A 14,155-nucleotide genomic window follows, 5' to 3' on the forward strand; every position below is an offset into this window, starting at 1 on the left:
TGTTAAAAGCACTCTCTAAATATGTGGACACATGTCTGAAAATGTGTGATATCCCTCAATCTGAATAGAATTTTGGATTGACATTGAACTTTCATTATCTCTTTAAAGTAATTTGGAAATGTGAAAAATAATAGCTGACAATTTGAAACTTGCTGACTCTAGGCAGACTGCTGAAATGGTTTCATGAGATTCAATGCTCATGTAAACCATAAAGATATAAACTGCACAATTTTATTTTAGCATTTTGGGAACCTCTACATAACAACATGCTATATTCTTGGAGTTTAACATTATGCATGTGCTAAGTTCCCAATTTTTGCTGTGTTAAACAGCAACATACTTGACTGAAGCAAATGATATATAGTATCATTATATTATATAATTGTGTTCTTTCCAAGCTTTTTTCTCTGAAAGATAAATTAATGGGGCAATATTACTTAGTAATTATCTCAAAGATAACAAGTATAAATTACCCCTGTAATAATATCCTATATTTACTGAGGTCATGTTATTAAAAATGGTAGGCCAAATTTTCTCATTAGTTTCTTGCACACAGACAAATATGAAATGTTCATAAATTGCATATGTTTCTGAAAAAAGCATCGTACCAGCACAAATTCAAATGCATGTTAAACCAAAAGTGATCCTCTTACGTTTACTACTTTTAATGTAGACATTGGACAGTTACTAACCTTATTAAGATGCAACCAAAGCTTAATTCTGTAACTAGTAACATAATAACAGAATTTATGTGCTAGGGAAAATGTAGCACAAAAATTTTGTTCTGTTTTAAAATAAACCACCCTGCTTGGATTCAGTTTTGAAGGTATATCAGTTGGTATATACCGCCAATAGTTCCTGAATGAATAAAAAAATTCTGATTTTTTATTCATAAAATAAAAGCAGCATACTAATGTTTATATATACACATTCATCCATTATTTCTCCTATTTTGCTATAGACCTATTCATTTTTATATTAGTATATGGAATATAGTATATAAAGAGGGGGAAATTGTAAATGAGCTTAATCCACAGCATGCTTCAAAATGTGATGTATAACTTCTCACATCCCATTTTAAAAACTTATGTTGCCAGAGGAACATAATCTAAGTCTCTCAAAATAAGTATAGAGTTTTTCAGTAACTTGAATTTTTGCTCACCATAAAATTTACTTCTATTTTTTTAGTCTATTCTTTAGACTAAAATTAAATAATTCTAGAAGTGTTTGTAATAGCAGGATAAGATCAGATAAAAATGAAAGTGAATTTTTTTCCAAGTATGCTAAAGAGCCACTTTTGTATAATGTTAATTATTATATTAACAGAGAATAGCAGAGAAGCTTAGACACTTACTGTTGCTGCTTCATTATGATTGTTATGAGACCAAAGACTTCTGGCTGTAAGAGAATGAGAGTTTTTGTTTACATCTAACTTGGGGGAAATCATTGTGTTAGGCTTAAGCAATGGCTTACCTGCCTGGCTTTTAAGTAATATTTGAATACTGATAGCTCTAACCTCTTGTAAAGTTAATTTGATTCTCGGTTTTCCAGGTCATGGTTGTCCCAAAGGTGCTTTTTTTCAAGACTTGTCCAGTTGCCTCTTGAAAAAAAAAAAGCACCTTTGGAAGAATTTGACAGTCCCTTTGCAGTTATATTTCAGAGTTTCTAAGGCCACGGGTCTTCATTACTAATATATAAAATGTTTTTTTAATAAAATGTATCAATATGTGTCTATCCATGCAGAGTTGATAAAGGCATTTTTACTCTAGAAATGCTTTTAAAACAGAATCCTCCGTAGCCAAGTTTATATGCTATGTGGCCTGATCAATACCTAAATCATCCTGGGTATCATATAGAAGAAGAGTTTTAAAAAATAATTTACCACTGAGACAATAGTAAAATTATGAAATATATTAATAGATATAGCAATAGTACTTAGACTTATATACCACTTCACAGTGCTTTACAGCCATCCTTAAGCGGTTTACAGAGTCAGCATATTGCCCCCAACAATGTGGGTCCTCATTTTACCGACCTCAGAAGGATGGAAGGCTGAGTCAACGTTGAGCCTGGTAGAGATTTGAACTGCCAAATTGCAGGCAGCCAGCAGAAGTAGCCTGCAGTACTGCATTCTAACCACTGCAGCTCTGCTTTCTCAATTATAGTAAGTTATCTGAAAAGGCACATTAAATGTAATGGAACTATGGTGCTTGTGCTTTTTATTTAATTTCTCATCCATTGTAATACTTAATGGAAAGTTAGCTTAAATGAGTTACTGAACCGATACTTAAAGTTAGCCTATTTAGGATGTCAACCTCAAGTTTTTCAATCTTGCTGTTGCATAAAAATACAATTTATCTAAATGTGAATGTTGATTTTGTTTTTTTGATTAAAAGGCAAATATTCTTCAGCTTACAAATGTCAGATGATTTCTAACCTATTATGTATCTTCCGGTGGTTCACGATAATCTAGATAATCTTCTAAATTGTACTTTATTGAAATTCCTATGCATATGAAGGTAACTTAAGGTTACAAGAGAAAATAATGTAACAATGTAGCAAGTATAGCAAATTATTCATTCTTTTGGTATTGAGAATTGTAGTTCTTTGGTATTTCTCCATTCATGTCTGTCACAACTATAATTTAAATGTATTTAAAATATAGCTACTCAACTTACACTGAACTTTGGACACTTCCCAAATTGATTCTACACTCTCCTAAAAAGCTCACTATTTAGTTTAAACCATTTCATCTCATTGTTAAATTAAAATGCCAGCTTTAGTGCCAAAATGGAAGAGGAAGGAAACATGAACATTTTTAGAGGATTTAGACATAATGCACTAGACCAGTGATGGCTAACCTTTTTGCCATTGTGTGCCAGGAGTGGGGGAGAGGGTGGAAGGCGGGGGATCGCACGCACGTGTGCCCACACCATAATTCTATGTGACCCACATGTGTAACCCTCCCGCTCCCCCACCCCACTCCTGGCACACAATGTCACGGTGGGCCCGGTAGGCCCGTTTTTCTCTCTCCCCAGGCTCCAGAGCCTTTCTAGGAGTTTGGGGAGGGCAAAAACGGCCTTCCCCACCCCCCAGGACGCCCACCGGAGGCTGGAAACGGTCTGTTTGCCAACTTCTGCTCCCACCGAAAGTTGTCCAGAGGGCCTCCAGGGGGGTGGGGAAGGCCGTTTTCACCCTCCCCAAGCTCCTAGAAAGGCTCTGGAGCCTGGGGAGAGAAAAAAACGGGCCTTTCCCACCACCCCCCGAGGTCCTCCGGGGGCAGGAAACGGCCTGTTTCCCTATTTCTGGTGGGCTCAGAAGGCCCGAAAATAAGCTGGCTGGCATACCCATGCGTGCTAGAGCTGAGCTCGTGTGCCCACTGATATGGCTATGTGTGCCACCTGTGGCACACGTACCATAGGTTCGCCGTCACGGCACTAGACTAAGGCCTGTTTATTTCACTTGGGAGTCTGTATAAACACTTGGTAGTGTTAGAAGAAGAAAGACTATTCTTAAGAATATATGGCTCTCCAAAAACTCTAGTGTCTTGCATTAATGAATGTTTACATGTGCTTTATAAATTATTTTTTTAAAACAAATTACTCTAGAAAGCCTATTCTTACATTTTATTTTATGACATGTCCATGTACTTGTGAATACTATTTTCTATACTATTTTAGTGGAGAAAAGTAATACAACTAAAAGAGAAGGATACCACATGAAAAAAATCAGAGGCCAAATAAAAACCAAAAGCATGATTTGTATGTCCATTTCTTATACTAAGTTAGTACTAGAAGAAAAGTCACATGTAAAACCATAACAACCACTAGGCTAACTTCATAGAGTTCATCACTGCTCATTTTTTTATTAATATTATAAAGTGGCTGAATGAAAATTCTGAATTTTCTTATCACATAAACTACTGATATTCTGAAGAAATGGAATTAAAGTATAAAATTCAATTTCTAAAGCAAGTATATTTATACATAATTCAAGAATATCTCTGTTACTGTCAATATAAACAAGAAAAGGAAATAAGGTCCAATACCTGAAAACAAAACTTGCTTAAAGTTCCATAACTAGAAAATGATTTCTCTCAATTTTATGGTATTGTAGCATTACAAGATTTATTCAACTTTTGGAAGAAGAAAAAAAGGGACAGTGACATACATTTGAATGAAAATAAGAACCAGTTATTCTGAATTAAATTAATAAATCTTAATTAGGATTAAATTTTATATGTAAGTTTTATAAATAGAATTTCAAATACTATGCCAAATTTTGAGAATATGTTAGTAACAATAGTTGGAGAAGTTGCTGTTGCAGGATGGCTATGCATAATCTAATGCTGCTTTTCAACATATCTAATAAAATGTTTGCATGTTAATTTGAGTTACCTTTGAATTGTGCTACAATAAATTGGAATACTTTATTCAAATATGCACTGTGCAGTTCTAATAATTTACCTGAAGCAATTGTGAAACTGCAATCTTTTAATCTTAAAAACATTTCTTTCTTTCTACTTTTTTGTAAATGTTATTCCAACTCATCCTGTCAATGCATTATGTTCAAATGTGCATATATACCCTGTTCTGTTTTTAAGCAAGGTGTAAAAATTGTATATAAATAAGAATGTAAATAAAATATTTTTAATTTTCACTATAATTTTTCCATTTTTTGTTCCTTTTCAATTATTAAGTCTGTTTCACATTCTTAAAGTCATATATATTGACTTACTTGTGAAAGTACTCAGCTGAGCCGAAATGCAAATAGAACAGTTTGGACCAGTTGTAAATTTTAACAGTGTAATGAAATTTGAATACTTTAGAGCCTTAATAACTTTGATGGGAAAAGTAAGGAAGCTATACTTTTTTCTTTGAAAGCAATATTTAAAAATGCTTAGCTTTGCCTATTGTCCATTGATAATGCTAAAATTACTGTGTAAAGCATTTAAAAGAATTGTTTCATAAAATGTATAAGCCAATTTACTTTATTTACTAAATTTTTATAGCACCTTTATTGATTGAAGGAATTAACCTTTCTTCAAAGCATAAAATTAGAGGCAACTTTTGCAAGATTGATGTGGCTGTTTTGCAAGCTGCTCACAGATGTCTCACATGATAAATTTATCTGGTGTTGTGTATTGTCAACCTTGCCTTTGGTGTGATGGGGGGTCATACAAATTTGATAAGTAAATAAATGGGTAAGTATGAAAACTCAATGTTTTCCTGGTAGACTGAATGGAAGGGTGGTTGTGCAGGTGTACAGAAACAATTGGAAACCACTTTTGAAGCAGCTGTGTGAATCTTGTGAAACACTTGATGATTTCAGGTGTTTCCTTTATATTAATGCATACTGGGAAACATCTCTTTAGTTACTTTTAGTACTTATCAACCTCTTCCTATTATTTTCCATCTAGATGTCTCAAGTTATTACTTGTAACATATGCATATTGGCTACATCACTTTATTCTTCTCACTTAATATCACATCTTTCTATCAACAGTAACTTGTTTTGTTAGGAATTTTCTGAAGCCAGAGAATTGTGTATATTCATCTTCTGCTATGGTTATGTCTGCAAAAAGAGCAAAAAAAACTATATGGGAAAAAACAATTTCAACTGTTGCTGCAACCATATGATAGAAATGGCGGAGACTCGAACAAAAATACATTTATTTCTGATTAATCTTCCCAAATATCTTCAGTTCGGAGTGATCTGGCCCAATCATAAAGCATTACTGCTTCTTGCTCCCAATCTTCATTAGAAAATTGATTTTCTGGCCCTGGATCTCCAGCTGAATGATCACTCAAAGGACTACTTAAGTCCTAAAAACAAAATATAAAACAGCAAACATAATTTGAAAGTGAAATCTAATGTTATACATTTTAAACTAAATTCTTGTTTTGCAGAGATTTTTAATACAAATGCAGCTATCTATATTGAGCAGGGGTCAAACTCAATTTCATTGAGGGTCGCATCAGGATTGCGTTTGACCTCAGGGGGGTTGGGGGCGTGGCCAGCTCAATGTCACTCATTGAGGCTCTGTTTTTGGCTGTGACAGCCTCCTGCAGCCCTCTGCCAGTGAAAACAAAACTCGGGGAGGCCACACGCAGCCCGCCTGGGCTCTGTTTTCACTGGCAGAGGCACCGTGGGCTGGTCCTTCGCTGTTTTCAGGGTGGGCCCACAGGCCAGATCTAAGCAACCCGTGGGCAGGATCCAGCCCGTGGGTCTTGAGTTTGACATCCCTGATCTTGAGATTTAGAATGTAATTGTAATTTTTCAATATTTCAACCAAAACTAAGCACATTTCTTCTCAGAATTAAGCATTCTTTGAGCAACCTATCCTTGGATAAACAGTATTCTTGGACATAAAATTAATATGCCCACTGCAGCTCTGGAATTAGATTCTAATATCCAAACAAAGTATTAGATTGGAGTGGGGTTTTTTTAGTAAATGAAAACTGTACTGTAAACAGGCACAGTACTGTATGGTCTTCTAACTCCTTTAGCCAGCAGTGATCATAAAAGTATCTTTATGTAACAAAACAGGTTGCATGTATGTTTGTGCACATACGTCTGCTCGCCCCTTGTGTTATAGCTGTTATGCTATAGGTGGTTCACATGATCAGAAGGAAAGATAGGCAATAGTTAGCTTAAAATGGAGCTGTGAGCAATGTTCTTTTTTTTAAATGTTTATTTTATTTTATTTTTATATATACATCAAGATCAATACATGAACAGTGTGGCATCTGGGTATCATTCATTTTGATACAAATAACAATACTGATATCAATATTTATTACATTGGTTAGGCTTATATATTACTAAAATTAATACTCATTTGCATTAAGATATAATCCTTCATTATTTAGTTATTCAGTATTTCAATGTACCATTCTAATGCCAATTACAATATTATTTAAACATGCATAATAATGCCATCTTTCAACCTCTAATCTTTCCATTTGATTATTTTGTTTATTCTATTTAGTCAGGCCATCCTTACTAATCCTAATATAGGATGCAGACAGCTATTATGAAGTACATAATGTTCTCCATACATGTGATATATCTTGGGATACATTTGACTTGGAATCTGAAAAATTATATTTAAAATCATTTTAATTTATAACATAAAAAGAAATGCTGCATAGAACATTGTTAATGTCCTACATTGTTATTATTTCCAAAATGTCTTTGGACCAAATGGGTCCCATAAACCTCCTTAGGAAAAAAAAAAAACATTGCCCCAGCTGAAAATATTTGTTTGAAATTATGGTTACTTTTTCAGGAAAAGGACTTTTGATTTGGGGAGTGTCCTAGGTAGAGACTAGAGGGGAACGAATACAACACAAACATTTCCTTTGTACCTTGTTACATTCTCTTGAAATAGCTGGTAAGCTTTCAAAATGCTAGATAGCAATAGCAATAGCACTTAGACTTAAATACCGCTTCACAGTGCTTTACAGCCCTCTCTAAGCAGTTAAAAGAGTCAGCATCCCTAACAATTTGGGTCCTCATTTTACCCATGGAAGGCTGAGTCAACCTTGAGCCTAGTGAGATTGAAACCGCCAAATTGCAGGCAGCCGGCAGTCAGCAGAAGTAGCCTGAGTACTGCACTCTAACCACTGCACTATCAAGGCTCTTGTACCCACTAGTCACTAGACAGCCTTCTGCCAATGGTCCCCAGCTTTTGGCAAAGATGAAGGGACAGACTCGACATGGTCAACTCCGATGCGATCCAATGCGGACCGAGGGCCATCCCTACTTTAGGGTGGGGCTGGATGCGGCTTCCACTCAACGAGAAGGATCATATCAGGTAGGACCAATGCTCCTTCTCCATTGTAGTTGAGGCAGCATCCAGGAATGGGACATAACAAAGGGTCGTGTCCTTAGGGTGGGCTGCAGCCTGGTCCGAGGTTCCCCCATCTGCATGGACTCTCTGGAGGACCTGCCTACCAAAGGCCACCTCATCAGATGCATAGCTGTCCAGTTTATAGTGCTTGATAAAAGGGGATGGTAAGGACCAAGTAGCTGCACGGCAAACCTCTTCCAGAGAGGCCTGCATTGCCCATGCCACACTTGTGGCCGCAGTCCTTGTGGAGTGTGCCGTTATACTCTTGGGCAATGGAAGGGGCTGTATCTCGTATGATTTGGCGATACACATCCTAATCCAGCGGCCCATGGTCGATGGAGTGACCTTAGTCCCTAAGATGGCAGGCTGAAATGACACAAAAAGTGACTCCGTCTTCTGAAAGGAGGAAGTTCGTTTAATATAAATCTGGAGTGCCCATCTAGCGTGTGCCACTTCCGTTCCAGTGAATGCACTGGATTGGTACAGAAATCTGGTAGGATAAGTTCCTGGGCCCTGTGGAACCACGTATTTACTTTCAGAATGAAAGAACATAAAACCACTCTGTTAGGGTGGAAAACACAGAGGTCTGGTCTGACGGAAAGCACTGCCAACTCTGATATCCACCTGGCTGATGTGATGGCCACCAGGAATGCCACCTTGCAGGTCAGGAAACACAATGTGGCCTCTTTCAGTGGTTTGAATGGGGCCTCGGTCAGCGCCAGCAGTACCTTAGTGAGGTCCCAAGTAGGGTATCGGTGAACCACTGGAGGCTGTAGGTTGGTTGCACCCCTGATGAACCTGCGGATGGCTAAGCCAGGGACTCCAACCCCCTGCAAGTAAGGACTGATGACAAGGCAGCCACCTGACGTCAGATTGTGTTGCGCGAGAGACCAATGTCAAGCCTGAAGAAAATCCAGTATCTGGGGGACAGACACCAAAGTCGGGTCCAAGCGCAACCTGGAGCACCAGGAGCAAAAAGCCTTCCAGGTGACATCATAAAGTCTGTTTGTGGAAGGCCGCCTGAAGGCCTGAATGGTGTCTATTACCTTGGAGGAATAATTGTCATGGCTCAGAGACCTCCGCTCAAGCACCAAGCGGTCAACTGGAGCCATTGTGGGTCTGGGTGGACCAATGCCCCCTGGCTGAGGGAGACTGTCCGGTGGTATCCTCCAAGGGCTGGCCACCGAGAGGGCGACTAAGTCAGCAAATCATGGTCGCCATGGCCAGTGCAGAGCCAGGAGCAAGACCTCCGCCCATTCTGTCAGAATTTTTATTACCCTCAGGATGAGGGAAAGAGGTGGAAAGGCATATAGGAACTCCTGCGGCCAAGCGCTGCGAAGTGCATCAACCTCTTCTGCACCCGGAACCTCAAATCTCGCAAAAAACCTCATCAGCTGGGCGTTGTCTGGAGTGGTGAAGAGATCCATGGCTGGTTGTCCATAGCTCTCTGTCAGCTCCTGAAATAAATTTGGATGCAGACGCCACTCTGCATGATCAATTGTGGCCCTGCTGAGCCAATCTGCCTGCACATTGGTGGCCCCTGCAATGTGTTCTGCCCTCAGGGACAAATGGAGTTTCTCTGCCCAAAGACAGAGTCTTTTAGCTTCTTTCATAAGGGCCTTGGATTGGGTACCCCCTTGTCTGTCAATATGTGCCTTAGTGTCTACATTATCTGTCCAACTCAGCCACGATGTCCTGAACTGTTGTAGAGCCAGATGGACTGGCCTGAGTTCCAGCCAGTTTATATTGTGGGCCAGGTCTGCCTATGACCTCTGGCCCTGGGAGATGTGCTCCCTAGCCAAAGAGACTGGCATCTGTCATCACCATTAGTGACTCCGGTTCCTTGAAAAGGCAGCCTCTAGTAATTGCCTTGCAATCCCACCATATTAGGGAACGGACTATGTCCTGTGTAAGTCTAAACTTGGATGGTAAATTATTCCTGCCTGCCTTTGATAGAGGAGAAGGAACCATTGGAGTGTCCTGGCGTGCCCAAGGCACAATTGAAATGCAGGACACCATCTTCCCCAGGAGTTGCAAAAGCATTGATGGGTACATTCTGGTCCCTCCAGATCCGGCACATCAGTTCCTTTATACTCGCCTGTCACTCCTGAGAGAGAAACACCCTGCACTCCATGTTGTCTATCTCAGCCCCCAAATGCAGCAACCAGTTAGTCGGTGTCAAGTGACTCTTGCTGATATTAACTGAAAACCCATGCTCCTGAAGTACCTGGATGGTGACTCCTAGATCCCTATGCACCTAGGATTCGGAGGGAGACTGAATCAGGATATCATCCAGATAGCACTGGACACACACAGGAACAGCCCGGTGGTGTGCCACCAAGGCAGCTAGCAATTTGGTGAATGCCCTGGGCGCTGACGACAGGCCAAAGGGCAAGGCCCTATACTGATAATGCCGGGCCTTGTAACAGAAACAGTGATACTGTCTATGGTTGTGAGAAATGGGGACATGAAGATAAGCCTCTGTGAGATCAATTGAAGTGAGGAAGTCACCTTCCCTGACACTGTCCAAAATGGACTGAAGTGAATGCATCTTGAACCGCTTGTACACAATGCAGCAGTTCAGTCTTTTGAGGTCCAGAATTGCCCTGTACCCCCCAAAGCTTTTGGAATTACAAAGAGGATGGGTCTCCTACGTTGGGTCTCCAGAACCGGTTGGATTGCTTGGATATCCAAAAGATGTTGGATAGCAGTTTCCATGAGACGCTTGATGCTGTTCCCTGAAACAGAGCAGCTAATGAAAAACCTCAGGGGTGTGGAGAGGAAATCTAAGGAGAGGCCTGACTGGACCGTCTCCAGGACCCATGCATCTGTAGTAATGCCCTCCTGACAAACAATGCCAGGTGTCCCCCAATGGGAGAACCCTTGCTGGAATTATCTTTGGCATCTGAAAGGACGGCTTCCTCCCCTTCAAAAGGGCTGTTTGTGGGGGAATGGCCTATACCTCCCCGCCCTATCTGGCTGTTGTTCCTGCTTCTGCTGGAAAGGGCATTGTGGTCAAGATAGCCCCAATCTGCCTTCTGACCCTGGGAAGGCCTGGTGGCGGAAGTAAGGTGGCGGACGGGAATCTGCCCACTATGAAAAAGATGGAAGGACCTTATGTTTATCGCATGCTTCCACCAGCAGCGGATCCAGAGAGTCTCCAAAAATCTACTATCCAGAGAATGGAGCGAAGGCCAATCTCCACTTGTGCTTGGCATCCGCTTGCCACTGGCGGGGCCACAGGAGTCACCTTGATGTCACATTGGAGACGATGGCCTTTGATGCAAACCTTGCAGTGTTCAGCGTCACATCAGCGGAGAACTCCAGAGCCGCCTGTAACTTGTTCAAGTCCTGGTGGGCCCTGGAATCTCCCATCGGGATCTTATCCTGTAGGTGCTTGAGCCGTATGAGGGAGGCTCAGTTAAAGAAAGAGGCTGATGAGGCAGCCTTAACGGTCCAGGCAGCCACCTGGTGTGTCTTTCTCAAGGCTTGCTCTGACCTCCTATCATCAGGTCTGAGAGCTTCCTTTGGGGCCTCAGGAATCATGGCCTGCACAGCCAGTGCGGCTACAGGAGCATCTACTGAAGGCAACAACAGTGCCTGTGATAATTCAGGCCCTATGTTATACAGCCCCTTGTCCAGGGAACCAGGTTAGGCCCAGTTGCTGGTGCAGTCAACTGGCGCTTTACTATGTCTAGAAATAGATCGGGGGAGGGCACCACTTCCGCCTAGTTGATTGGCTCGGAAAATAAAAAGCCTGTAGAATCAGAGGAACAGGATCCAAAGAGGATGGGGTGAGCGTCATGTTGGTGGATTTTCTTGCTTTGAAAAGCAAGGACTTGAATACAGCAGGCCTGAATAGACCAAACAATGCTGGCTGCTCCACTAGTAACCCCTCATCCTCAGATAAGTCCAGATCTCTGCTTGTCTCATCTCCAGACACTGAAGAACGATGAGAAGGACTGGGGGAATAGAACCCCTGCACTGCAGGAAAATCTCCTGCATCATTGCCCCCTGGGGGAAATGCAGGCAGCAAGGGGCAACCAGAATGCAGGGAAACAGCTCTTTGGCCCTGCTGCAGGCCAGCTGCTATGTCTTTTTTTATGGCCTCCGAAATTATGTCCCCCCATGCTTGCAGGCACCTGCTCTGCTCTGATTCCAGCAGCCATTGGTGTGAAGGTAGCCTCTATGCTTGCTGGTTTGTGTCTGACAGGCTGTTGCCAGGCAGAACTTCTCTGAGAAGCCTGAGAGGCTAAGATTAGCAAAGGCTCCTTGTTGCTAGGCAAACTAGCTCCCAGTTGCTCACTGGCGCCATCTGACGACCATTGCAATTCAGGCCAGCTGTCAAAATCCTCCAGCGGCTCTAACGGCTGCAAGGTAAAAAGGTGGGAACTGGCTTCCCTATCTAGGGCTGTATGAGGTAATTCCCTCTGACATTCTGCCCTTTTAAAGGCTTTTTCGATTTCTGATCGATAGCCTTCTGCCTCCTCACTGCATCTAATTCCGAGTCCTTAGAGACTTTTTTGGAGGCTCTGTGGTGTTTGGGAGGCTTTGCCATGGTTCTCTTGCCCACAGGCCTCTCTCCAAAGGATCCCGCTAAATCTGCCTCCCCAAGGGTCAAAAGAGCCAGATCCAGGCCGCCTGCATCGGTCCCCGCTCTATTGGCGGCAGCCATGGCTTCCTCAGCCATTTTAAACTCAAGCAGCTCACCTGAAATGGCCTGCTGTGATCTAGCTTGGCTAAAAGCTTCGCGCTCCTTTCTGAGCTTGCTTGGAAACCGGGCAGGGACTCTGGTGCCTTTTGAGCCCGAAGGCTTAGGTTGGACTATCTGGGCAGCCACCCGGTGCTGGATGCATGCTCTGACAATCCCGGCCGCTCCTGCTGGCCGGCGCTCCCTCGGCCATCAACAAGCCACTCGCAATAGCCGGAAATAATTTAGCACCAATCGTCGAGTCCAGCGCAGCCCAAGGGTCAGTGGCAATAAGTTGTTCTGCTCGCTGCCCTGCCAGGAACGATCCGTCATCTGGCTTGCTGTTTTTTGAGACACAGCCTTCAGCGGGATCAGGCTAGAAGCCTTTCATGCTGGAAAAGCTGGCTCCACCAGCCAAAGCTGGGAGCAGGCTGACAGTTCAGTTTATTAAAGATGGTAATTTAGAATAGAAGTGAAGAAGCAATCTAAGAATGGGTCAGTGATAATTGGAACTTCCAGTTGGTGAGCTACAGTGACATGGTGCCGAGTGAGTGATCGCTACTCCTCAGCACCATCTGTCACCGCGTTTTGGGGATCCTTCGGGGGCGCAGGACCTGGAGAGCCCCGCGGACAATAGAGGGAGCCGGGTGAGCGAGAAAGCGAACCGCAAACACCTCTCGCAAGACCGGGCGGCTCTGTCAATCTAACACGAGTGAGTCAGCCTTTAATGACCGACCTGAAGCTGTAGCAGCCAGCAACGAGACAGGAGCTAGGAGATTCGGAGGCTGCAGTGCAGAAATTGGAACATACCTTTCCTGCCTAAACCAAAGGGGATATCGGAGAAGGGGCCGGCGTAGTCGGGCGATAAGGGCTCAGCGAGGAAAAGAGCGGCGATTGAGATCAAAGAAGAAGATCTAAAGATGATGGAGCTCGACAAGCCGGCGCGGTGAATGGAAAGACTGGCGTGAGACCCACTGCACAAAAAAGAGGTTTGGCGGGTCAAGCAAGCAAGAAGAAAAAAGAATCCAGAAAAACTCTTCTTTTTTGTTATCTACAGCACTGATCTAGCGGAAAACGAGGCAAGTGGGAGATTTGACTATACCCGACTACAGAGAAGAACAGGAAGCGCAGCCATCACAGTGACTGGACAGAGCAATAACTAGAAAGACTGGCTCAGAGACAATTTAGTACTGAGATCCACCATAGAGCTCAGATTCAGATCTCTGAATTTGGGAAGAAGAAAGGCTCGGAGAAATTGGGAGGCTGAGCAGTAAAGAACAATACACTGTTTCAGAAGAAAAAAAAAAGGAAACTAAGGGGCTTGATATCTGCTCCTTTCCCGATACGCTTTTCTGTAGTAATTTGTCCTTCTATATATTATTACTAATTTTAACAAATATTGTAAATATTTATATCCATCAAACTCTGATCTTTTTCTACTTATAATAGTTATAATTATAATATTTATAAGTTATTTTTGTATATTCTATCATATATATATATATAACTATATTTAATCTTTTAAGCACTCAACTGTATTTACTTATACCGGTAGAACTTATTTATAGTAACCTATTCCATTTATAGTCATATATCATTTTGTATTTGAA

At 41.9% G+C, this 14,155-nt stretch overlaps 1 protein-coding gene across 3 annotated transcripts in view; it reads right to left on the reverse strand.

The window, feature by feature from the left end:
• Positions 1–1,244: 1,244 nt before the first annotated feature.
• Positions 1,245–14,155, reverse strand: part of C5HXorf58 (chromosome 5 CXorf58 homolog) — an 83,711-nt gene continuing 70,800 nt past the window's right edge. For 2 of the 3 annotated variants that reach the window (XM_034433180.3, XM_087871343.1), the window contains one exon: positions 3,833–5,825. In XM_034433180.3, the coding sequence (XP_034289071.1) occupies positions 5,682–5,825 (144 nt within the window). In that variant the 3' untranslated portion in view covers positions 3,833–5,681. Of the gene's footprint in view, positions 1,399–3,832; positions 5,826–14,155 lie in introns of those variants that run through there. The other variant, XM_034433179.3, reaches the window with a different exon arrangement.

Source organism: Pantherophis guttatus, chromosome 5, assembly GCF_059756535.1.
Source record: "Pantherophis guttatus breed Tessera chromosome 5, ASM5975653v1, whole genome shotgun sequence".
Classification (NCBI taxonomy): domain Eukaryota; kingdom Metazoa; phylum Chordata; class Lepidosauria; order Squamata; family Colubridae; genus Pantherophis; species Pantherophis guttatus.